The sequence below is a fragment of the Leptopilina heterotoma genome, unplaced genomic scaffold (genome assembly GCF_015476425.1).
Source record: "Leptopilina heterotoma isolate Lh14 unplaced genomic scaffold, ASM1547642v1 Lhet_362, whole genome shotgun sequence".
NCBI classification, from domain to species: Eukaryota; Metazoa; Arthropoda; class Insecta; order Hymenoptera; family Figitidae; genus Leptopilina; species Leptopilina heterotoma.
This window is the reverse complement of record NW_025111043.1, coordinates 145,323-171,169: the sequence shown is the minus strand read 5'-3', so window position 1 is coordinate 171,169 and position 25,847 is coordinate 145,323. Positions and strand designations below refer to the sequence as shown.

At 29.0% G+C, this 25,847-nt stretch overlaps 2 protein-coding genes across 3 annotated transcripts in view; one reads left to right on the top strand and one right to left on the bottom strand.

The window, feature by feature from the left end:
* Positions 1 to 25,847, bottom strand: part of LOC122505668 (receptor-type tyrosine-protein phosphatase U) — a 592,942-nt gene that overhangs the window by 435,362 nt on the left and 131,733 nt on the right. The gene's annotated exons all lie outside the window — the stretch shown is intronic.
* LOC122505674 lies at positions 14,907 to 17,077 on the top strand. 2 transcript variants are annotated; one of them, XM_043617453.1, is made up of 4 exons: positions 14,907 to 15,705; positions 15,777 to 16,476; positions 16,616 to 16,789; positions 16,901 to 17,077. In XM_043617453.1, the coding sequence occupies exons 1-2, from the start codon at positions 15,621 to 15,623 to the stop codon at positions 16,301 to 16,303; spliced, it is 612 nt and encodes a 203-aa protein (XP_043473388.1). In that variant the 5' UTR covers positions 14,907 to 15,620; the 3' UTR covers positions 16,304 to 16,476; positions 16,616 to 16,789; positions 16,901 to 17,077. The 2 variants fall into 2 exon arrangements, with proteins under 2 accessions (XP_043473388.1, XP_043473387.1); XM_043617452.1 differs by having other exon boundaries at positions 15,777 to 16,789.

Below are 25,847 nucleotides of genomic sequence, written 5' to 3'. Positions count from 1 at the left end.
CCCTGATTAGCTCGTCCAGTCTGGACCAACGCGTGGTTCGATCGTCACTGGTCTGATTAGCCCATGGTCAGACAGTCTTTTCAGCACCCAGTTAGAGAATAGACTGTCTTTCTGGCACCACACTAGAACCCAACAATTTTTCTACACGGGTTATAAAGAATCATTTTCTGAAGAAAATAAGCCATCATTGACTTAAATCGAATCAGTTTTGAAAAAGTTTAACCTTTTGATATGAAGAAAACTTTGATCATATGCAAAATGACTAAATAAATAATTTTTGTAAGTTTCAAATTTTTTTCTTGAAAATTGATATTTGTTCTTCCAAAAGATACGAATAATAATGGATATACTTCCGAATAAGGGGGATTATTTTTTTAAATATAAAAAAAAAATTAATTTGAATTATACGCAAAAAACCACAATTTTATGGTTTTTTTATGGTTTTCACCATAAAGATAAAATTTGCGCCAAATTTCATTATCATTTTCGTAATCAGCGCATCAAAATACGTTGGTATACCAATTTTTATTGAAATTGGAGGTCCCCCTTATTCGGAAGTACACCCACCCATAATAATAATATTAAAAAATTCTGTAATGTCAATTCAATATTTTTTCTGAAGGTCTGCATACCTGTGAACAACCTCCCCAGTGGGAAATTTGCAACCGGCGCGGATCCTCGCCTGTACCGACGCCGGAGTAGTGGTACTGGCTGGGAACCGCCTGCCTACCGCCCGAGAACTGGTATTCTACCAAAAGATGACTTGGCCAGGAGCTGGCTGGCCATCCGTCTCGGAACTGGCATTCTACCGCCCGCTGACCGGCCGGGAGAAGCCGTTCCGTGTATAATTCAACCGGCTGGGACCCGGCACTGTACCGACTGCGGATCTTTCATTTCCTAGCCAGAAGTGCGCTGGCAATGCTGGCATTCTACCGCCTGACAACCGGCTCGGATCAAAATGATAATTTCAACAAATATCAATAAAAAAAAAATAATTAATTGCAAAAGATAAATACTGATAACAATTTATTGATAGTTCACTTTACGAGGCGCATGAAAAGTCTCCAATTTTTATTTTCCGAATCTTTATTTTATCGAAATTCTTTTTATCTAATAAGAATTAATTATAATTTCTTTTAATCGAAAGAATAATTGTCAAAAACATTATTTTTTTGAATGACTAATCAACAGAATGTTTATTACTGCGAAAGAAAATTTTTTATAATCTTCAAATAACTGAATTATCATTTCTAAAAATTATTATTTTTTATATTTCTTATTTACACTAATATTTTTATTTTCGAAATGTCAATTTTGATAGATATTATGTTATAGATTTGTTAATAATTATAATAATTATATTCTAGAATTATTATTCAATATAATTCAAATATTACCGAATTACCAATTCTTAAAAAATTTATTGTTCTTACACGGAGAAACTTTTTCTTCTAATATTGAATATATTTGGTTATCTTTATTCTAAAAGTACGTTAGAATGTGAGGATTTTTCGTGCGTTGTGCTAATAATTTCAACATTAATACGAAAATATGATAAGTTCGTTATATATTAAGCAACCTTCGGTGTACAAAAATTACTATCTGCATTAGAAATAGTCTTATTTTTCTTTAGAAAAGAATAAAATGCTAGTTTTTGTTTGTGAAATAATACGGTAATTCTAACCTTTTTTCCACATATAGATAGAATATATAACAGACATTCTAACGTAACATACCAATTTTGGAAGGACTGCGGGCGGACTTAACTGATTTCGCCCGAGCATCACCGAGTCCATCACCTGACGTCGCGAACTAACCCTAATGTTTTCGAAGTTGAAATTCACACGTGTATGAAAGAAAAAAACCTTTTATTAATAAACGTGAATGTCTCCTCATGCCAAATTAAATTCAAGAACTGTTCCTCAATATAACATAATTTTTTTCACGACTTTTACTTATTTACATAATTTGATTAGTAAGTTATTTTAAAAAATGCTCTCTCTCGAAGGCACATATTTTTCCACTCGTTTAATATATAAGGACGATTCAGCTGTGTACTTCTAACGAATCGTGCGATCTTTCGGTTTCCGTGACCAATCGTCGTGTCTTTACTTGCTTGTGCGTGTGTGCGTTAATAATATAGGTTAGGTTCTTACGTCGTGTTAAATATATTTACCTACAGTTACAGTGACATACACTACCCAATGGGAAATTTACAACTGGCGTAGTACTGCGCCAGCACTGGCAGCACTGGCGGCAAGGCTGAGAGCCAGCACTGGCATGGCACTGGGATGATAACGCCGTCCGGCGCTGCCGAAGTACTGTCTGTCAGTGCTGCCAGACAGCGCTGGCGCAGCACTGGACCAGTGCTGGCTGAGAATATTGCCGCAATAAATGCCGTATTGTTATTAATTAGTCGTAAATTCATAATTATAAATAATTTAACAACAAAATGGTAAATAATATTAATAAATAGTTATTATTCATAAAATATTTCTCTTCTTAAAGAAATTGTATTAAAGATGGAGACTAACAATGGATATAGTAAATTAAGTAGAAAAAAATTGTTTATAACATTTAAAAATTAAATAATAAACAATTACAGTAAGTGTGCATTAGATTTTCATATTTTAGTACCTAACGATTGGAATCTAGAAATATCGCAAACCTATGAAAATAAACAAAATTGATGACGAGGGGAATCGAACCTACGACCTACGGACTAACGCTCTAACCACTATGCTAACGACACATGTGTACAGTAAAGTATTAATATCTCAGTATCATTCAAACATACAATTATTGAGTCAAAGATGAGAAAAAAATAGGGATACGTTAGAAATAATAAATTGAAGTAAAATAAGTTAAACTAAATTTTTAATAATTAAATTATTTTATTTATTGCATTTAACATTTTACGTAATTCTTAAATTACGTGGTAATTTTTTAATAATTTTTTATTCATAGTAAGAAGTATAATAGTATTTTAATAGGAACCAAATTATTATTGAGATTAAAGTTTAAATTTTGTTTAAATAATTTATTATTTACAAAGTTAGACAATTGTGTTAAATTGTTATTATTAAATTTAATAAGAATAAAAAATGAACAACTGAAAAGTAAAATATTAATTTTTTTCAATAAATTTATATTTATAAACATTTATAAACTTTTTTTATAATTTTTTTCAAGTTTATGTCAAAAAAGCAATGTTGGCAAAGAGCGTTGTGAACAATTTTTCTATACTCAGCCAGCACTTGCCGCCGTGGCTTGTCCAAGCTCTGGCGAAACAAAAATTCTGTACTGCGCCAGCACTAATTGTCGAGGCTCGTCTAGACTACGCCGAACAATCGTCTGAGTACTAAGCCAGTGGTGAACATCGGCACTACACTGGCATTTCCCATTGGGTAATGCCATCTACCATCAGATCCAAGTATCACTATCGTCTCTATGAGTGTCTATAGACAATTAATTTGTTGTGTTTCTTTTTAATTCATGGCTTTCCCAACTTTGCAAAAATTATTATTTTCTTTCTAAAACAACATACTAATTTTCGTTAGTTTCCTTATGAAGAACTGTAAAATATATACTGAATGAGTGTTTTTGATAGTCTCAATAGCAATTTCTATAACCTTTGTCGTTTTTCCCTTGAATCTAACCTAACATACTAAAATGTCTCACCAGTTTTAAGAATTAGTGGTATTAAAAGTTTCTCCGTGTAATAATATTTCTTTATAATGTGTAAATGTTCTATATTTTAAAGTCTCTAAATTTTATTTTATTGAAATATCATTTGTTATAAAACTCTTTTCTTATAAATGTTTTTCAAAATAATTTTAACTTTTTCGAATTAACATTACTCATAATTTTCTTTACTCCTAATCATTCTTCTTTATAATTACTGCATTTTCTAACTTGTATTTCTTCTAACTATAACTTTACCGAATTGTCACTATTCATAATTATTATTACATCGAAATATTATTTTTCAAAATTTTTGTAATAACTAATAATTTTTTATACAAATTTTTTTATTGTATAATAACCAGTTTTTATAATTTTATTTTATTCGAATAATTATTTCGTATAATTTTTTTCTTACCGAAATTATATTTTAAATATTTTTTTTTAACCGATTTTTTATTTTTCCTAATATTCATTTATTCAAATAATTTTTTTTCATAATTTCTATATTTCCTAATTCGTATTTTACATAACATACATTTTTTCTAAGATTTAAATTCTCTAATTTTTTATTTTCCTAACCTATAAATGACATAATAAGAATTGCACCGAATAGTTATTTCACATACAGAGTATCCGGTTACGATGTTTCCCATCTCTGAAGAATATGGCGCCAAATTTGAAAAAATGTTATTATTTTATTATTTAAACATTATTAATTATTACAAATATCGTTTAAAACAATTAAATATCATTAGGGAAACTGTTTTAAACAATATTTGTAATAATTAATAATTTTTAAATAATAAAATAATAAAATTTTTTCAAATTTGGCGCCATATTCTTCAGAGATGGGAAACATCGAAACCGGATACTCTGTATGTGAAATAACTATTCGGTGCAATTCTTATTATGTCATTTATAGGTTAGGAAAATAAAAAATTAGAGAATTTAAATCTTAGAAAAAATGTATGTTATGTTACGTCCGTAACTTATTAATATTCTTGATTCAACTATGTAGTTTCTTAATTATATTCTTTATTTACCTATGTATATTCTTATTAATATTCTTGAATTACTTACGTATATTCTTATTAATATTCCTGATATACTTATATAATTCTTATAATATTTACATGTGTATGTGTATGTGTATGTATGTGTATGTCATATATCATTGCATTATATTCAGTACATTTTCTATTAATATGGTATATCTTATTATATTTATGTAATTACAACAAATTTATAAGTTATAACAAATCCAAGAAACAGAAGTTATATTTCAAATAATGTAAAAGGAATAACGATTACGCATCAATTTGACAACCTTCTGCAAACTAGACCACACATAAGGAAAGAAGAATGCACTCCGAAAGAGAGAGAAACGACACATACCAGAATCAAGTCCGGTGAGACCTATCCAAATACATGGCGAATGAAGAAAACCCTATTGATATTAGTCCGGTGTGGTATCGCTGCACCTACCTGCACGTGTAGCTTTTCGGCACGTGTAATATTCGTGAACCACCTTGCATTAGAAATTTGATATAAAAAGGGGTAGCATCTTCGATAGAGCAGAGAGTATTTTTTTGGAAATCAACCTAATAACATCTTTGAAAGAGAGTATTTTTTTGGAAATCAACCTAATAACATCTTTGAAAGAGAGTATTTTTTTGGAAATCAACCTAATAACATCTTTGAAAGAGAGTATTTTTTTGGAAATCAACCTAATAACATATTTGAAAGAGAGTATTTTTCTGAACATCAACCATAACACATCGAAGTCAACTTAAGTGCAATCCCAGTATACAGTTTAGAAGTTAACTAAACTACATCCCCAAGTATATTTATGAGACCAAGTTCGGTACAACAATTAATAAATTCACTTGTTTAACTACGAGCAATAAGTGATAACCCAAGAAGAACTAAATTGTTTTCACGTTTCAAAATCAAATATTGAAACAGTATTTCTAATTTCTAAACATCGAGATTTGCTTTGGAGGCGACAGTCTGGAAGAAGAGAAAAATCCCCAAGAATACAATACACTAAATCCCATTAGTGTAAACAACAAGGCTAATATACAACCATTAAGGACACCAACCACAGGCTCCTTTGTGTCTACTTCTCATAACCACTTCAGATCGGAAATCAAGATAACAATCACCAGTTTTCAACACCTGCAATAATCGTTATTCCAAAAGTAAGATTTTTATACTCATTGTATTTTTGTACTATTGTCAATACTTTTCTTTCTTGGTTGGTTTTAAATAAATATTCTCTCACAACATTTAGTAGGCTCATTGACTTATCCTCATCCCAAATTAGATTCAATTTCTGAAACTAATTTAAAACGAGGAATGTTAGGTATATTTAAAAAGGTTTCAGTTTTGACGTAACAGTTATGTAAAATACGAATTAGGAAATATAGAAATTATGAAAAAAAATGATTTGAATAAATGAATATTAGGAAAAATAAAAAATCGGTTAAAAAAAAATATTTAAAATATAATTTCGGTAAGAAAAAAAGTATACTAAATAATTATTCGAATAAAATAAAATTAAAAAAACTGGTTATTATACAATAAAAAAATTTGTATAAAAAATTATTAGTTATTACAAAAATTTTGAAAAATAATATTTCGATGTAATAATAATTATGAGAAGTGACAATTCGGTAAAGTTATAGTTAGAAGAAATACAAGTTAGAAAATGTAGTAATTATAAAGAAGAATGATTAGGAGTAAAGAAAATTATGAGTAATGTTAATTCGAAAAAGTAAAAAATAATTTTGAAAAACATTTATAAGAAAAGAGTTTTATAACAAATGATATTTCGATAAAATAAAATTTAGATACTTTAGAATTTAGAACATTTACACATTATAAAAAAATATTATTAGGAACAATAAATTTTTTAAGAATTGGTAATTCGGTAATATTTGAATTATATTGAATAATAATTCAGGAATATAATTATTAACAAATCTATAAAATAATATCTATCAAAATTGACATTTCAAAAATAAAAATATTAGTGTAAATAAGAAATATAAAAAATAATAATTTTTAGAAATGATAATTCAGTTATTTGAAGATTATAAAAAATTTTCTTTCGCAGTATTAAACATTCTGTTGATTAGTCATTCAAAAAAAAATGTTTTTGACAATTATTCCTTCGATTAAAAGAAATTATAATTAATTCTTATTAGATGAAAAGAATTTCGATAAAATAAAGATTCGGATAATAAAAATTGGAGACTTTTCATGCGCCTCTCACTTTACACATTTTTTTATACACTTAACGGTATTTTTTTATATTCACATTTGAAAAATCCTAACGCTTGGGGGTACGAACCTACGCCTAACCGAATATTTACGCACCGAAATCACGCACGCTAACCACTATGCTACGCTCGCATGGAACTCTCAAATCTTAAATGCTTTCAAGTCTCACTAGCTAAAATGAAAATTGTAAAATTACTACGCGGCAATAAACAATTTTCAAATACGGACTGATGTTATACCGGTATTTATGAATATTTTAATATTTCGTTTAAAAAGGAACTTGTTAAAATTGTTATTTTATTATTATATTTTTTAATATTTTATTACGTAATTATTAATAATTGAATGAAATTTGAATGCACAACACATTTTTTTAATTATTTAATTTGCAGAAAAGTGTCAATAAATAATTACTTAATATATTGTTTAAATTAAAAAGAGATTATTAATTAATTAACAATAAATAAATTAATTAATAATCTGTTTTTTATATATTTATTTAATGTGTTATTTATTGTAGGTATTATTATATATTGAACACATTTTCTTTCAAGTTAATATTATTATTTATTAAAAATTATTTATTTAATTGCACATTAATAAAGTTGGATTTTTATAAATATAATGAAAAAATTAAGTTTCTTATATTCTTCCTTTGCATCAATACAATTAATTTATTTATTGGTTAAATAATAATAATATTAATAATAATAATATTATAATAAATGCAATTAGTTATTGTAATAATTAATTAGCTATGATATATATAATAAAATAAATTTATGATTATACTGATAATGTGAACTATAACAATAAATGACGAGATCCGCAGTCGGATCCGCCCCAGCACCGAGCCAGTACAGACCTAACATCCGTCATTTTTCCGACGCCCTTAGAAGAATGAAATCCGAAGGCGGAACAAATCCAGTACCACGCCAGTACTGACGAAAGTAGAAAGGCGGATCCAAAATTCTGAGCCTAATCTGTTCCGCGCCGGTTGAATTTTGGGATCCGAATCGGTACAAAACATCGGTACTGGCGGTCCGCACGGGCGCGGATCCCAGGCGGTTGTAAACTCCGACATTCGTCCGACTTTTCCTCCTGGGTCCTTAAGCAGCGAAAAAAGTGTAATAAAAAAATTTGAATTACTAATTTTTGAATTACTCTATAATTCAATCCGTACTTTAATTTAAATTTAGAAAATAATTTTGAAATTAACGAAAATCAGATATATATTATTGTCTATAAAAATACATAAAAATGTTGACATTTTGATACCACAATGAGGAGAAGGAAAATCCAAATTACGAATTTACTGGTTAACAGAAATACTCCCTCGCGTATACAATGTATTCGACTTTCCACGTGGTTTTATAATTTAATATGAAGTAATTATCTTTCAGAAAGCTGAATATGTTATAAATTATCTAATATTATTTCAAGTGTATATTTTAAAGATATTCAATTAGATAAATTGCAAATAAATTGTACATGATGTATTATTTATTCATTTTTATTTCATTTATTAATTAATGTGATTCATACTAACTTAAAGTGCAATTAACATTATTAAATTACATGGAAATGGCTAATTAGCGCAATTTGTTTGAAAATGATAAAGTACCCTGTTTCAAATGATGTATAAAGTTAAATTTTCACTGTGTAATTACTTCTGATTATTAGGTGATATTGTCTCTATACGAAGAGCTATGATAAGCCATTAAATACGAATTATCACTACCTTCATTAATGAATAATTAAGAAAAATTAGAGAAAATATTTTTAAATTTTCAAAAAGTGGGAACTTTACCTGTTCTCTGCAAATTTTTATTCATGGTGAAACAAATTTTTTTAATTTTACAATTTTTAAATTTATTATTTACTCGTTTTATGACCTGTTGACTTTCAATGACGGCTGTATCTTTAAAAAAAGTGTTCAAGAATGCTGATGACTGATTACGAATTTGACATCAGATTTTTAAAATTCAAAATGGAGGATCCAATATAGCGTAACAAAATATTACAAAATGAATGGTTTTTCGTACAGTTGCGGTAAACTTTCCTTTTAGCGTCTCTGATTAACGAACTTGAAATTCGTAAAATCCGATAGATTCCCGTTTTATTCTGCTTAGGTCTAATATTCATTTTTATAGAGAAAGTCAAAGTGATCAAAGTCAATAAGTCAATGAAAAAGCGAGGATAAGTTGCGTTTGCGTAGAATACATTCTTTGCATTGCTTTTAGAATAACCTGCTTGTCATTGTATGTTGAAATACTGGTAACCCAATGGGAAATTTACAACTGGCGGAGTACTGCGCCAACACTGGCAGTACTGGCAGCTACGCTGACAGACAGCACTGGCATAACTCTGGGATGATAACGCTGGCGAAGTACTGCCTGCCAGTGCTGTCAGACAGCGCTGGCGCAGCACTGGACCGGTGCTGGCTGAGAATATTGCCGCAATAAATGCCGTATTGTTATTAATTAGTCGTAAATTAATAATTATAAATAATTTAACAACAAAATGGTAAATAATATTAATAAATAGTTATTATTCATAAAATATTTCTCTTCTTAAAGAAATTGTATTAAAGATGGAGACTAACAATGGATATAGTAAATGAAGTAGAAAAAAATTGGTTATAACATTTAAAAATTAAATAATAAACAATTACAGTAAGTGTGCATTAGATTTTTATATTTTAGTACCTGACGATTGGAATCTAGAAATATCGCAAACCTATGAAAATAAACAAAATTGCTGACGAGGGGAATCGAACCTACGACCTACGGACTAACAGACTAACGCTCTAACCACTATGCTAACGACACGTGTGTACAGTAAAGTATTAATATCTCGGTATCATTCAGACATACAATTATTGAGTCAAAAATGAGAAAAAATAGGGATACGTTAGAAATAATAAATTGAAATAAAATAAATTAAACTAAATTTTTAATAATTAAATTAAATTACTTTACTTATTGCATTTAACATTTTAAGTAATTCTGAAATTACGTGGTAACTTTTTAATAATTTTTTATTCATAGTAAGAAGTATAATAGTATTTTAATAGGAACCAAATTATTATTGAGATTAAAGTTTAAATTTTGTTTATAATTTTAATTTGTTTAAATAATTTATTATTTACAAAATTAGACAATTGTGTTAAATTGTTATTATTAAATTTAATAAGAATAAAAAATGAACAACTGAAAAGTAAAATATTAATTTTTTTCAATAAATTTATATTTATAAACATTTATAAACTTTTTTTATAATTTTTTTCAAGTTTATGTCAAAAAAGCAATGTTGGCAAAGAGCGTTGTGAACAATTTTTCTATACTCAGCCAGCACTTGCCGCCGTGGCTTGTCCAAGCTTTAGCGAAACAAAAATTCTGTACTGCGCCAGCACTAATTGTCGAGGCTCGGCTAGACTACGCTGAACAATCGTCTGAGTACTAAGCCAGTGGTGAACATCGGCACTACACTGGCATTTCCCATTGGGAATTTAAAAAATTTTTAAATTCTCAAAAATTCTCGGAGAAAAAACGAACCGGTAAATTACCACAAGCTTCTTTCTCTTCTTGACGTAATTTACCCTCTTTAGAACACTAGTCTCGATTACTTAAAGTCGCGTTAATTTGAACTCGATTTCGCCTTAGTTATTTTCAGCCGTTAGGATCAGCCCTAACCCCACTTGTCTTAGCTCATGCGCAGTACGCGACCAATGGAAACACAGAAAAAATCTGAACTCAAAATGAGTAGCATATGATACTCATTTTGAAGTGCAACAAAAATGATACCCCTTCGACTTATTCTGAGTTTCTGGGGAAAAGACTCAAAATGAGTATTATCATTTTGGGTTTATCCCAATAAAAAAAAAGTATTCAGAATAGAGAAAAAGTATTGGTGGAGACGTTCGGTGAATGCATTTTCGCGACAAAACCGTATTGGTGGGTTACGGTGAATACATTTTGCTTACCGTGAATACTTTTTTTTAAACTCTCGATTTAAAGATTCCTAAGCAAAGTTGAGAATATTTATAAAGAGCGTAAGTGATCTGAAGTATAAAAATGACGATTGCGAGAAGGAAATAAGAAATTTTGAGAAAAAACGAAAAATTAAATGTGACAAACCTACAATGTATGATGATGAAAAGGAACATTGACGATACCGACAGAAACTTGAGAAATCCAAGTAAATGTATGTGAAACAGTAAGTTCCGCCGGTAACGTCAAAGTTCCTTTTAATCATCATACGTTGTAGGCACAGAAAAGCATATGGTAATTGATCAACATTTGACAATCTGTTTGTCACATTTAATTTTTCGTTTCTTCTTAAAATTTCTTATTTCCTTCTCGCAATAGTCATTTTTATACTTTAGGTCACTTACGCTCTTTATAAATATTCTCAGCTTTGCTTAGGAATCTTTAAATCGAAAGTTTTTAAAAATAAGTATTCACGGTAAGCAAAATGTATTCACCGTAACCCACCAATACGGTTTTTTCGCGAAAACGCATTCACCGAACGTCTCCACCAATACTTTTTCTCTATTCTGAATACTTTTTTTTTACTGGGATGCTAAAATTACAATATCATTGGAATAACTAGGAATAATTCATAAAAATATGAATTAAAATAATTGTTTATAATAAATAAACACAAAACACTTGCCAAAACATTAATACTTGAAGTCGATTTATCGCATTTATGAAAAATGAAAAACAAATTTTTAGGTTAGATACTTGTGAATTGACTGACAGGGATGGCAACCATAGGTTTGTTCTCGCTAGCTACACTTTCTACACTTTGTACAAAAGTGTACACTACGGCGTTCTCGTTACCAGAAGTGACGCAATAGTGTACACCTAACTCCCTAGAAGCCGGTGCACTTTTCCCTATTTTATTACACCCGAATGCGAGCGAGTGTAATTGAGTGTTCTGATTAAAATGGCGGTAAATGGACATTTTATTTAAAATGCATTAATTATTTTATGAACATAAAATTATAATATGTTTCTTAGTGACTTTTAATTTGTAAAATTATTAGTAAGCAATTCTTATTTTGTTAATATTTATATAAAGTACCACATTATAAACAATTAACATTGTAAAGCAATTTTTAAATAATTATTTTCCCATTTATTAAAACAAAACTTTATTTACATAGAATTTAAAAAAAAATTTCTTAATTTTATGATGGTAAACATATTTTTTAAAAAATAATAGAATTTATGAAAAAAATTAAGTTTGAAAGATAACCTTCCCACACAGCACATGATATTTCCTAAATATATCCTGAATATGTTCAACTGAAATGATGCGCACTGGTCGAACTCAGTTTCTATGGCCTGTAGAGCTGCGCAGTAGTTTTTGGCTTTTTAGTCCTATGGGTTTTAAAATATTTCAAAAAATTCCTATTGGTTTCAGGTGTTTAACAAATTTTTTCATTTTGTGAAATATTTTCACAATATTGCAGAAAAGTCATGTGTAATATTGCAGGAATATTTCAATGAAATATTTTCTCAACTTTCGCGTCAATATTTCCACATAAGCGGACATTTTCCTGTTTGCAGCAATATTTCAAGAACGTTGCACTGAAATATTTCAATCTTTTAGTGAAATATTCAGGAAATATTTAGGAAATATCATGTGCTGTGTGGGCTTTAGAATATTTCAAAACATGTCGCTTCCGTTTTTCTTGAAACTTATGTGAAAATGAAGCTTAAAAATTCTAGTTTTATTCTCTGTAAACATTATAATGAGCAAATCGGTTGAAATTAAGAAATTAATTAAATTTTACAAAGATGTCAGAGTTTAAACTGTAAAAATTTGAAAAAATTAAATTCTGCTCGGTACATACATTTGACCTTCGAAATTCTTGTAAAATTTAATTAATATCTCAAATTTCCATGAATTGCCCATTATAAAGTTTACAGGGAATAATAGGAATAAATCCTATTATTTAAAAAACAAAATTTTAACATCATAAAACTGATAAATTTTTCTCTTAAAATCACTAATAGTAAATAAATTTTGGCTTTAATAAATGTGAGAAATAATTATTTAAAAAATTGCTTCACAATGGCAATTGTTTATAAGGTGGTTTGTTTTAAATAAAATGACCCATATATTTATTTATAAAACCTAACTATATTACAGATTGTATGCAGTTTACAATTAAGATAGCGTTAATTTTTTTTTCATTTTTTCGTGCACTTTCTCTACACTTTTGCGTTCTCGCTAGATTTTGTACTTTGTTTAAGTGCGCATGCTCCGTTTTACACTCTTGTTACCATAGAGATAGTATAAATAGAGTGGGGATGGTTTGCATGTATGCGTCCGCTTGATAGAAAGAGAAAGAAGACTTAACACCAGTAGGTGTCTCTCTTGCGCTGGAGCTCTTTGAAGGACAGATACTGGTGTTAAATCTTCTTTCTCCCTTCAACCCATTCTGTTTATGGCAGGACACTTCCCCCACACGCTGCCGCCTATACCTTCCCCACTCTATTTATAATATCTCTATGCTTGTTACACTCGAGTGTAGAGGTGTAGCTAGCGAGAACAAACCTCATGTAACACGAAACCAAGAAGACTAGAAACAGGAGGTCTAACATAGTAGTGGGGGTAATGTAAAGGAAATGGGACAGCAGTCGGTTGGACTTTGCAGTTCGGTTACTGCGCGGTAAACGAATTTGAGTCTTCTGCACATCACAAACACATGTATATATTATTAGCACGTTGTTTTTGAATGAGATATGGTGAAAAGGTGATTTAAAATTGTTTTGAGTTTCTGTCAAGAAAATTTTTGATTAAAATTTGAATAATGGTGCGAATTTGCTGCATCAAAAATTGTAGAAGCAGCAGCATCCAAGAAAATAGAAAAACTTTGTTTAGTTTTCCTAAAGATAAGGTAAGTTAATTTGATTCACTTTTCGATGAATGTATGTGTATAAAAAATGTTCCTTGAATTAATAGGATGCAATATTTTTGATGATAATATTAATAAAATAATTTATGTATGAACGAAATTTTTTAATACGAACAAAAATTTTTAATTTATAGAAATCTCAAAACCGGTGGTTGCAATCTATTGGTAATTCTAACCTAAAAAATGAAAGAGGTCTTAGAAAAAAAAATTATTTATTTGTGAGAATCATTTTGCTGAAAATTGTTTGCAAAAAAATGCAATAGAAGTATTGCAGGATGGAATCAAGTTAACTAAACCTCGTCAACGTTTATCGTTAAAAAGTGGCAGCATACCATCTATTTTCGAGTCGCAGGTAACTTTTAATTGTATTGAAGTTTATGTTTCGAATTATTTTTAAAGTCTCATTATAAAAGTTTATAGACTTACTTGCTTATTAAATATTTATAACTAAATTTAAAAAATGTGTAAATGTTGACTGTTACAATTTTTTTATGCATTTAAAAAAATGTTAATTCATTTTTTGTCATTTAAAAGTTTTTATATTTAAAATTATGAAAATATTTTTATAAAGAAGATATTAATTACAATTTAAAATTTTTTTTTATTTTATATAGTCTGCAGAGCCAATAATAGTTTCGCCTAACCAAAGTTCGCCAACACTTGTTACCAGGACAAATAATTATGAATTATCTCCAAATTCAAAAAAGAAAGTAAATTTTGTTAACCATTTGATGTCGCTCTCTACTCCTACTCCAGATCCAAGTACAACTTCAGAAACTTTTCAGAAATATAACATTAACAATTTATTGAAAGACTGGAATAATAGGAACGTCGACAGTTGTCCACAATATTGGGGTATGAATATTATTGAGAATGAAGGACTCTTTTTTTACTTCAATGGGGACATGATGTGCAAAATAACCCGTTCTATTTTCGTTAAGGAAAATATGAATGTTGAGGTAAGTTTATTTAAAAAAAGAAGTGAGTGAATGTTGCGATTATAGAAAATAATATTTAACGCGTCAATTTAATTTGCAGATTAGAGCTCATGATAAAACAACAAACTTCCATGTACTTGAAAAAGTTACTTGCTTCGAAGATTTGCGTTTGGCAATGATAACTATTTCTTCTTTAAACTTGTGTAAAAAATCCTGGCACGGCTTTTGCAAAAATGGTTTTTTCGTACGCAAAGCCCACTCATGCAGTGAGGTTTGTAAAGATTGTGGTATTAAAATGCAAAAAGAAAAGAAAAATGAGCAACGTAGGAAAATTCGACTGGAAAAAAAGATGAATAGAAAAAAAAAGTTGTGCGTAATATTAAAAATAAATATAGTCGCTGTTTAAAAAAGCTAAAAATATTTACTACTTAAATAGATAGTTCTTATTTGAAAACGAAATGCATAACCTTTATTTTTATTTTAGATTCAGTCCCTTGAGGAGCATATAGAAGATTTAATGGAACGCTGTTCAAAGCAAAATGAAGAAACAATAACTATTGCAATTAAAGATTTACCTCTGCAAATGCAGGAGGTTGTGAGGCATATACATACGTATGGGAAAGAAAAAGATAAAAGGGGAATGAGATATAGCAAAAAGTGGGTTTTTGGAATGCCTTTTGTTAAGTATAAAAAGTAGGAAAGCGTATCTTCATTTGCGGAGTCATAACATTCTTCCTTTACCGACATTAAGTACCTTAAGGAAATATTTAAAAAATATGAAACCACAATATGGGTTTGATCCAATGGTTTTCAAAATGCTAAAGAAAAAAGGCGAGGCTATGAAGCCGGAAGATAGAAGAGGTGAAATTTGTTAATATCTGAATAAAAATAACATTAATCATTAGTTAATTAATTTTTGTTTGATTTTGCAGGGGTTTTAGTTTTAGACGAGATGTCTATAAGTGAAGGGGTGAATTTTGACACAGAAAAGTTGTCGGTAATGGGGTTTACCGATTTAGGAGATTACACCCCTGATCATCAAAAAACAGAGCGTGCTGATCACGCACTTATTTTAATATTCCAACCTTTTCGGGGCAAGTGGGTGCAAAATATTGCAGCATTCTTAAGCAAAGGTGCTGCAAATGGCGAAGTACTAAGTCATCTCGTTACCGAATGCATTTGTTTATTAGAAAATGTGGGTTTCAACGTAGACGTAGTAACAGCTGACGGTGGTCAATGGAACAGGGGAATGTGGAAACGCTTTGGTTTGAAAGACTTAGATGCTAGTTGTGTTCACCCTTGCTCAAACGATAACGAAATAACTACTACCAACTCGCGACGTCTGTGGTTCTGCAGCGATTTTTCGCATCTTATAAAAAATTTTAGAAATTTTATTATGTCTAAAGAAGCAATAATGGTAGTATCGTATCATTATTTTTATTGTAGAATGCATGTATAATGTTATGTTGTTTTTCAGACTCCAGATGGTGTAATAAAAAAAATCATTTTCGGGCCGTAATTCGATGTGATGGAGGGGCAAAAAGTTTAGGATTGAAAATTGCTCATAAATTGACTCCGGATCATATTGATCCTAAATTTTTTCAGAAAATGCATGTCAACAAAGCTTTTGATGTATGTTATAATTTTAAATTTCGTATATTAAGTCACAAATTCTGAAATTGCAAGTTACAAAAATTAATTTTTAATGATTTGAGGAATTGTAATACTAAAATTTCTTTTGACTGCAATGAAACAAAAATTATATTTTTAGGTCTTTTCTACAAACGTAACTACGGCTATGGACATTTATAGGAAAAACGGAGAAAAAGATTTGCAGGATTCTGAACCGACCATACGATTTCTGGATCGCATTGGAGCTCTTATAGTTGCAATGACATCAAGAAGCTCATTAAACGCATTGAAGAGCAACAATACATTTTATCATGTATGTATTATTAATTATTAATTAAATGTGTTTCATTTTTACAAAATGTTCTCTAATAAGACTATTTTTTATTTATATCAGAAACATAACAATATTCATTAACAATTGTAGGAAATCGTCAACTGCCGAGAATACATCGAGAAGTGGAAAAAGTTATCAAACGAAAATAATTTTGTTTTTTTATCGGATAATACTTACACAGGATTTATAGTAACCTTAACCCCTTGACTGTGGATGACGTGTATACACGTCATGAAAAAAACTGGCCCAAACAGTGGATGACGTGTATACACGTCATGGCCCGAACAAGAAAACATCTTAACGTATATTCGCAAAAATTTTTACTCGGGGGTTTTTGGGGTCGCTGATCACGATTCTGAAGTCAGATTTTCAAAATAAATCATTTTTCATCCAAAATGTCCGCCAAAAATTTTGAAAAATTTCAAAAGTGGATAAATTCTTTTAGAAATTCTTACTCGGGGGTTTTTGGGGTCGCTGATCACGATTCTGAAGTCAGATTTTCAAAATAAATCATTTTTCATCCAAAATGGCCGCCAAAAATTTTGAAAAATTTTAAAAGTGGATAAATTCTTTTAAAAATTTTTACTCGGGGGTTGTTGGGGTCGCTGATCACGAATCTGAAGTAAGATTTTAAAAACAAATAATTTTTCATCCAAAATGGTCGCCAAAAATTTTGAAAAATTTTAAAAGTGGATAAATTCTTTTAATAATTCTTACCATTTAAACTTTGAAAAGCTAATAACAGATTCGTAATCAGCGACCCCGAAAACCCCCGAATAACGAATTTTAAGCGAATTCAATGAATTTTTCAAAATCGTGTCCGCCATTTTGGATCCGCCATTTTGAATTTTAAAAAACTAATGTCAGATTCGTAATCAGCGACCACGAAAATCCCCGAGTAACGATTTTTAAGCGAATCCAATAAATTTTTCAAAATCGTGTCCGCCATTTTGGATCCGCCATTTTGAATTTTTGAAAACTAACACCGGAATCGTAATCAGCGACCCCAAAAACCCCTTAGTACCTATTGTCATAAAAATTTATTTACAAGAAGGTCTTACACATTTTGGGACCATTTTGTTATATTTTAGCTACACACTGAAAGGGTTAACCACTGTAATTGAAGTCATGGAATTTCTATGCAAAAACTGTAACTATGATTTCCTCATGACTTCCAGACTTAATCAAGATGCTCTTGAAGTAAGATATTTTAATTATTACAATATATATTAAAGTAGCTATAGCTACAATTTATAAATTGCTACATGTATTTTAATACTTAATTTCTTTAGGGTATGTTTGGAATGATACGAGGGTGTTGTGGATCCCATGACAAACCAGACCCTTTGCTGTTCATTCAAGTTTATCGCCTAATAAGCTTTTACTCGTTAGTAAAACCACCAAAAGGCTCTAATGTCGATGGCATAGAGATATTTGAGACTTTATTAAGCGAAAAAGATTCAGAAGTACATGGAAATAAAAAAGAGTGGTTGCAAGCATTAGAAACAATTGTAGAACGTGACAGTAACAATGAAGAAAATTTAACAACAAGACACTTCCATGATTACAACGTTGAATCAGTTAATCCATATGTACAGGCGTACTTTTCAGGATTTATAAGTAAAAGAATTTCATCTTGGACTAGTTGTCAAGATTGTCTTTCGACAGTCACAAAGTCAGAAGGAAATTTACCCAGAGACCAGATGATCAAAAATCTAAGTAGAGGTTATCTAAAATACCCTTCTGACCTGCTTTACAATCTTCTAAATAAACTAGAACATGCCATTCTACAAACAATAGGTCAGGAGCAACTAAATTATTATTTTTTTCAGCACATAGTGCAAAATGTTTTAGCAGAGTCGATAACATTTGTTGGATGCGACATTCATAAGGAGAGTCTAACAAAAGCTGTCATAAATTATTATACAGTTGTGAGAGCAAAAATAATTTGCAAGAAACACAACAATGTTTATGACGAAGCACGGAAAAAGGAGAAAGGATTAAGGAAATTTTCGAAATTAGTTGGAAAAGAGAAGATTGATGTACCGACAAACAGTGAAAGTCAAGCAAAAGAAAAAAAAACAAAAAAGCAACCTAATAAAACGGTTAAAAAAATGAAAAAAGTATGATGTGGTTTTAGTTTTTGATTCTTTTATACGTGTTGCATGTACTGTTATTTTTTGTTATTTAAAAAGTAAAATATTTAAATAAGTTTTAATAAAGAATGTTTCATATTTTGTATTACGATATCACGAATAGGTATTACGAATTATAAAATGGTTTGTATTTTATTTCGTTCGTTTATATGGAAAGTTTATTTCTTTTTTTTAATATTAAGTGTATTTATTTAAAATGTAGTTCTAACATACAAAATATTACAGTACATTAATTACTAATAAAAATTATACAATTACTTATATTTCTTATGTGTTTAAAAAATAGTTCAATAAATATTTTTAATTCATTTATTGTACATTTCTTTTACAATTTTTTTATGTGTATACTTTACTTTCCATTCAATAATTAAATATATTATGCACAATTTATGTAAAGAATAATAATTATCGCATGTGAAAAAAGATCATCATTTAAATAGAATTAATTAATTTGTACATGTTAAAATAGATCATAAAATGAAATTCGTTGACACTATAGTTTGATACAAATAGAGAAAACAAATTAGAATATACATTGCAATTGATTATACATTAAATTTAAAAATTGATTAAGATTCCAATTGATCAGAAAAATGGAATTTAAAAATATGTCAATAAAATATGACTGATTTATTCACATAAATTAATAATTACTTAAAGAGATAAAAGTCATTAATATTTAAATTCTAAAGTTAATTTTAATGCTTTTTATAAAGCAATTTTCTTTTTCAATTTAAAAAAATTTCATTCTTGCATATACATTACTTCGGAATGAATAATTCCATTAATTATTTGTAAAATATTTTCAACATCTGCTTCCTTCTGCGGTTTGTCGAATTTTATCCACTTTAACATTTTAGTATGATAATAAATTTTTATATCCAGGTCTGTGTCAATAGAAACTGCCAGATATGAGCAATAATTTTTCTCAATTCTAAAAAACATTATTTCACCACTTGGATTCACAATTGCTGTCCACTTTTTATTTGGTAATTTTAAATTCTGCACATTTTTTTTAAACTTCTGGTAGTTGAATACCTGGTTGAATATTTTATTCTTTTTGATTTCAATACTCTGGTCCATTGTTGATTTTAACTGTTCCACTCTGCAGATAGCTCTAATAAAGTAAATTCAATTACTATATATATATATATATAATATTCTCTAATAAAGTTATATTCAATGTTTGTTTCATAATGAAAAACATGCCATAAACATAAAACATATAAATATAAAAAATAAACATAGTAATGTAAGTAAATATTACCTTTCAAATTTCCAAGAATTAGAAGTTCTTTGTGTCAATTATTACAATGAAAAACCACAAAACAGTTATAAAATTTTATTAACAAGTATTATTAATAAAATTATTCCAAAATTCTTCAATTTTTCACAAAGTTTACATTTTTCAACAATGCTTGGTATATAAGACGCATAACCTAAAACTTCTTGAAGTCGTGACAGCTGTTCCGAGTGAAACAACTTTCACAAGTATTAGTGTGCGCGAAATTTGCTAATTTGCTACCGCGCAGCAACCCAAACTGAAAGCTCCACCGACTGCTTGCCCCACTATTTTCCCCTCTACCTACCGAAGGAATGGAACGAAGTTAGACCTCCTGTTTCTAGTCTTCTTGCACGAAACATGCGAAACACAAAAAAAAGTAACGGCGCAACGCGCAGCAGACATTTTCTACAGTTGTTGCCAACATAACACATACACAAAAACTAGAACCTGACATTTGTTTCATTTTGAGTCACTTGAAGTTGCCGATTACTCATTTCGAGTCACTTCAAGTTGTCGATTACTCATTTCGAGACCGACTTACAAATGCGTTGCAACAAAAGTGAGTCGAGTTTTTTTCTGTGAAGATACTTATGTACATTCCTACTGGTTGAGTTCAAACAAAACCAGTCAATCATGTCAATTTATCGAATTATGTCACCGACATATGTTACGCGGACGTTATGCCTACCAAAGTACAAATAAATGCGACACTTTGTGTCGAATTGCGTGGGCCATGTTCAAATAAGTGAGGTAATTCAGTGTTGCATTCGAGCGAGAAATCGCTCGTAAAAAATCGAAAAACAAGAATTTCGTTAAAAATATATGGAAAACAAATGAGCGATAATATCAGTCAGGTGGCAGTGAGCGTCTCTGGGGCACACACTGATATACCTGACTGGAACTATCCCTTTCAGTCGAGCGCTCGGCTTCTTCTTCCCATCCGCTCAAATGAATACCTAAGTTCTGTATTTTTTTTATAAAAGGAGAGATTCTCGAATGAAACACTAGAAACAGTATTGTAGACAGTGGTGTCTTTTTAACACTAGTGGACGCAGTTAGTAATATAACCTAACACCTGGGTGTGTTAAAATAACACCACTAGTAAAAAAATATTGCGTTTCGTTTTAACACCACATTTGGTGTTAAAACAACACTTACTTTTTCTGTGGCTTTCGCTTCTTCTTTATTAATCTCTTCTTGGTGTTTGGCATAATTTTTATAAATAATTATTGAAAAAAATGTTTAAACATGAGGAAACCGTGCCAAAAAAAGTAAATTTTGTAACAACCCTGTGTAGACTGGGCTGAAACTCTGGTCAAGGGCTGTCAGCCACTGGATAGACAGGTAGTCGGACGGTCTGGCCAGGCGCTAGCCGACCGCTAGTTACACGGAGAAAACTGGAGTGTTAAATTTAGAATGTTAAAAATTTATTTAGTCATTCTAATCTTCTTCATAATATTACTTACACTTTACTATATTTTTTCCTTCGTAAAAAATACACATATTTTATTATTGAGTCAACCGTGAATAAAATTTTTTTTATAGTTTTGGAAAAGTCAAAACATTTATGACAATCTGTAGTTCACAGCAAACCAAAAAAACACTTTTAACCGTTTTTCAAAATTTTAACTATTTACACCTTTTTTCATAATAAAAAATTTTTGCATTATTTAAGAAAAAAATTAATAACTCATTACTGTTTTGCTACAAATTAATGGTAATTTTTTTGGTAGTCATTGAATATCCACTCTTTTAAATAAACTTAATTGAGAAAAAAATGTTGAAAAATTTTTTAAACAATTAGTGTTTTTTATGCTTTTTAGAGCAAGGATTTTAATGAAATTTATATGTAAGATACATTGAACCTACATCTTTATATTCCCGAAAAAGTAAGATATTCAATGACTACCAAAAAAATTACCATTAATTTGTAGCAAAACAGTAATGAGTTATTAATTTTTTTCTTAAATAATGCAAAAATTTTTTATTATAAAAAAGGTATAAATATTTAAAATTTTGAAAAACGGTTAAAAGTGTTTTTTTGGTTTGCTGTGAATTACAGATTTTCATAAATGTTTTGACTTTTCCAAAACTATAAAAAAAAATGTTATTCACGGTTGAGGCGTTTTGACTCTATTAGTTTTACACTCCACACTGAGAAAACTGGAGAGTCAAATTCAGAGGTTCAAAAAGTGTATGTTTCCTTTGCTTATGAAGAGAGTTAAATAGTCCTTCTAAAATAAATTTTGAATTGATAATGGAAATCTACTTGTATATTCTCTCCCATTATATCTGAGGGTTAAAAAGTTGCGCAGAAAATGTGTACGATCTGATGCGCGCGAAATTATTTTTCTGACATTTTATGTATTTAATTTAGGGGTTAGGTTGCCATATTTATTCATTTCGCGCCGGATAAGGAAGGGATTTCTCAAGATGGTTAATTTGTCCCTCTGTTAGAGAAATGGCACGAATATCTGTCAATGGTGAATTTGAAAATTTAGATTGTTATCCAATAGCTAACTCTCAAATATCAACGATTTGTCCCTCCAGATGTTTAGTCCAATACTCCAGTTTTCTCAGTGCAGGAAATTTAAACTAACTAGTTTTTTAATTGAAAACTAACCGCAAATGCAGCTAAAAAATGAACATCGATAAATAAATTTTGACGTTTAAAAATATGGGTTATTGTTTATTTATTTCTGTGGATGTTATAAAATGATAATCTCTATTGAAACAAGATTTAAATTAATTAAAATGTTCAATATTTTAATTATTTTTCTTTTCAAGAAAAAATTTTTTTTAAAAGAATTATTACTAAAAAGACTAAATGAATTCTGAAACTCTTTCAATAACTGAAAAGTTAAAAACTACTTTAAAAAATCAAAAATGTTCTGCCATTTAAAATTTTTATTATCTAAGTTAAATATTTTTAATTGTTTAAATAAATATTTTACAAATAAAAGTTTGTTTTTAAAAATCTAATTAAACAGACAAAATAAAGTACTACACATTCCTGGAGTGCAAAACTAATTACGTTTATTTTACACTATATAAATAGTAATCTACAAACAACAGAGTGTTGTCCTATAGTTGAGACTGAAAATTTGTTAAGTTTTACAATCCTCAGGGTAAATTTAAGTATCCTTTTTTCTCCGTGTAGACATTAACTGCCTGCTCGATAAAAATTAACAAAACTCCGACTATCCGTTAGCAAAATAAGACCACAAACATCACGCACGAATGAGATAAAAAATTTAAATATAATTTTGTTTTTATTCTAAAGCACATTAATACCTGTCAACATTATTTATAATTACATTAAATATTACTAGCTTCATATTCCTCGCTTGGAAGACATTTTACTTATTTATTTCCACTTACATAAATAGTTTTTGAGGTAAAAATTTTGTTTAAAAAATTGTTAACGTCAAAAATTCTCCTGATTAAGCTAATTTTGTTTAAAAAATCTTTAACTTTAAAAACGATCCTTATACCTCATACAGTAAGCATGCAGGCTAATTGTTTATAACATTTTTACACCAATAGGTCTTTTTTAAAAAATTATGTAATATATGTTTTCGTAGTGGTTTTTAGCGTAGAATCAAATAGAGCTATAAGTTTCTTATAAAAATCGATTTTTCTTTATTTGTTTATAAAAAAAATTTGTTAAAAAAATATTTTTAACATTCAACGACAAAAATTATTATTAGATAAAAAATCTTTTCCAATCTTTTCTTTTTTTATTTTTCCACTGAAGACCATACAAATAAAAAATTAGAAATATAAGCCTGGATAAAGTGTGGAGGAAAAGATTTTTTACAATAAAAAAGGAAAATAATGTTTATAAAAAAGTTAAAAATATATAGTTAAACTGTTTATAATAATATATACGTATATAATTAATAAATGTATTAGAGGCGAGCAGTAAAGGTCATATCATCTTTTAAAATACACTGATATAGGCGCTGCTTAGTTAGCGCAACGCACAAAAACTCGTAGCGCAAACTTAAAAAATTTTTTTCTCAAAAACATCAAAAAGCACTTCTTTAAAAATTTAACCACTTATTAAGGAATGTTTACATTTTGAGAAAATAATTGTTTTAGGAAACTCCATGATGTCCTTAGCATATTTTTTTAACAATGGAAAATTATTGTTTAAACAAATTATAGAAAATTTAATTTTTCTTAACTTTTTTTAATATTATAAAAAATTGACATTTATTTATTTATTTTCAGTTTCCGATTTTTCAAATCTAAATATCTTGCAAAAAAAAATTTTTTTTGCAAAAGTGTTTGGCACAGTTATTTAGTAGGGGAGAGTCTCCAGTTGTGAGACGGGTTTTATTTTTGACCCGTAAATTGTAAACAGGTAAACGAAATTGTAAATAAAATACACCGTTCGAAAGGTAACAGAAAGACTCAACTTTTATTAAAAGAAATTATAGTGTTTTGATGAACTCAAAAAATTTTACGATACATTTTCCGAGCACATCGCTTTTTCAAAAAGAAAAAATGTCTCCAGTTGTGAGACACTCATTAAAAATTGCTAAAATTTAATAAGTTTGACATAAAACGTTATGTTTAGTAGAAATAGTTAAATATATTAATAATATATATTATTATATACTAAATAATAATATTTATTCGCCAAAATATGACTATCAAATAAACACAATTTAATAGCTTCAACAAGAGCATTAAAATTGATTTCTTCTGAATCAATTGACTTTTTTCCACTTGACATGCCCAAAAATACTAGAAAAAAATCAAAACAACATTTAAATAGTATGCCTGCAAAGTCGTATTTTTTATGCTGCCCAGATGGGTGTTGACACCGTCTCACAACTGGTGATATGCTGTGTCTCACACCCAGAAATTGGCGCTATTTTGAAAAAGGAAAATTAAATTATTTTTAACCGTAGATTGGAACAATGCAATATTGCATCACAAAATATAAGGAAAACACTAAAAGAAAATGCATTACATTTACCTTTTCCAATTAATTAACCTGGAAAAAAAGTACTTTGCATTTATTGAAAAAACGCTTTTTAGTCGATTATCACACACAGTGTTGGTATTTAACAAAAACGGTTTATATATCCGCTTCGGCGTACACGAAAAAGTTGGCGTATATAAAAAGAAATGTTTTTATATAAACCAATCGGCTTTTTAATATTGCATATTAAAAAAAATTGACTGTCTCACAACTGGAGGTGTCTCACAACTGGAGGTGTCTCACAACTGGAGACTCTCCCCTACCCCAAATACTACAAAATTACAAACTTTAAGAAAAATCGGTGATACACCATTTACTTTTCGTATGGAACTGTCCTTGATATAAAAATTTTAATTTGTAGTATCAAATAAATAGTTATTTGTAGCAAATTCGAATTATTTAAGTCAAATGAATGGAATAATTGGATCTAATAAATATTGCTTTAAATCAATTAGGAAAATTACTTGATTCAGTAATGCATGGATTTTAATTCAAATAAATATTTATTTGCATCAATAAAATAATTTTTTTAAAATACACTCGACTCTCGGATCTTTTGCACTTATGGGACCAAATCCTCTCATATCTTTTACCAAAACA

Bases quoted from the DNA above. Each gene is read 5' to 3' on its own strand.
- LOC122505674 (XM_043617453.1), top strand. From the start codon at position 15,621: ATGAAACCACAATATGGGTTTGATCCAATGGTTTTCAAAATGCTAAAG. The intron at 15,706-15,776 runs GTGAAATTTGTT...TTGATTTTGCAG, and splicing joins GAAGCCGGAAGATAGAAGAG to GGGTTTTAGTTTTAGACGAG.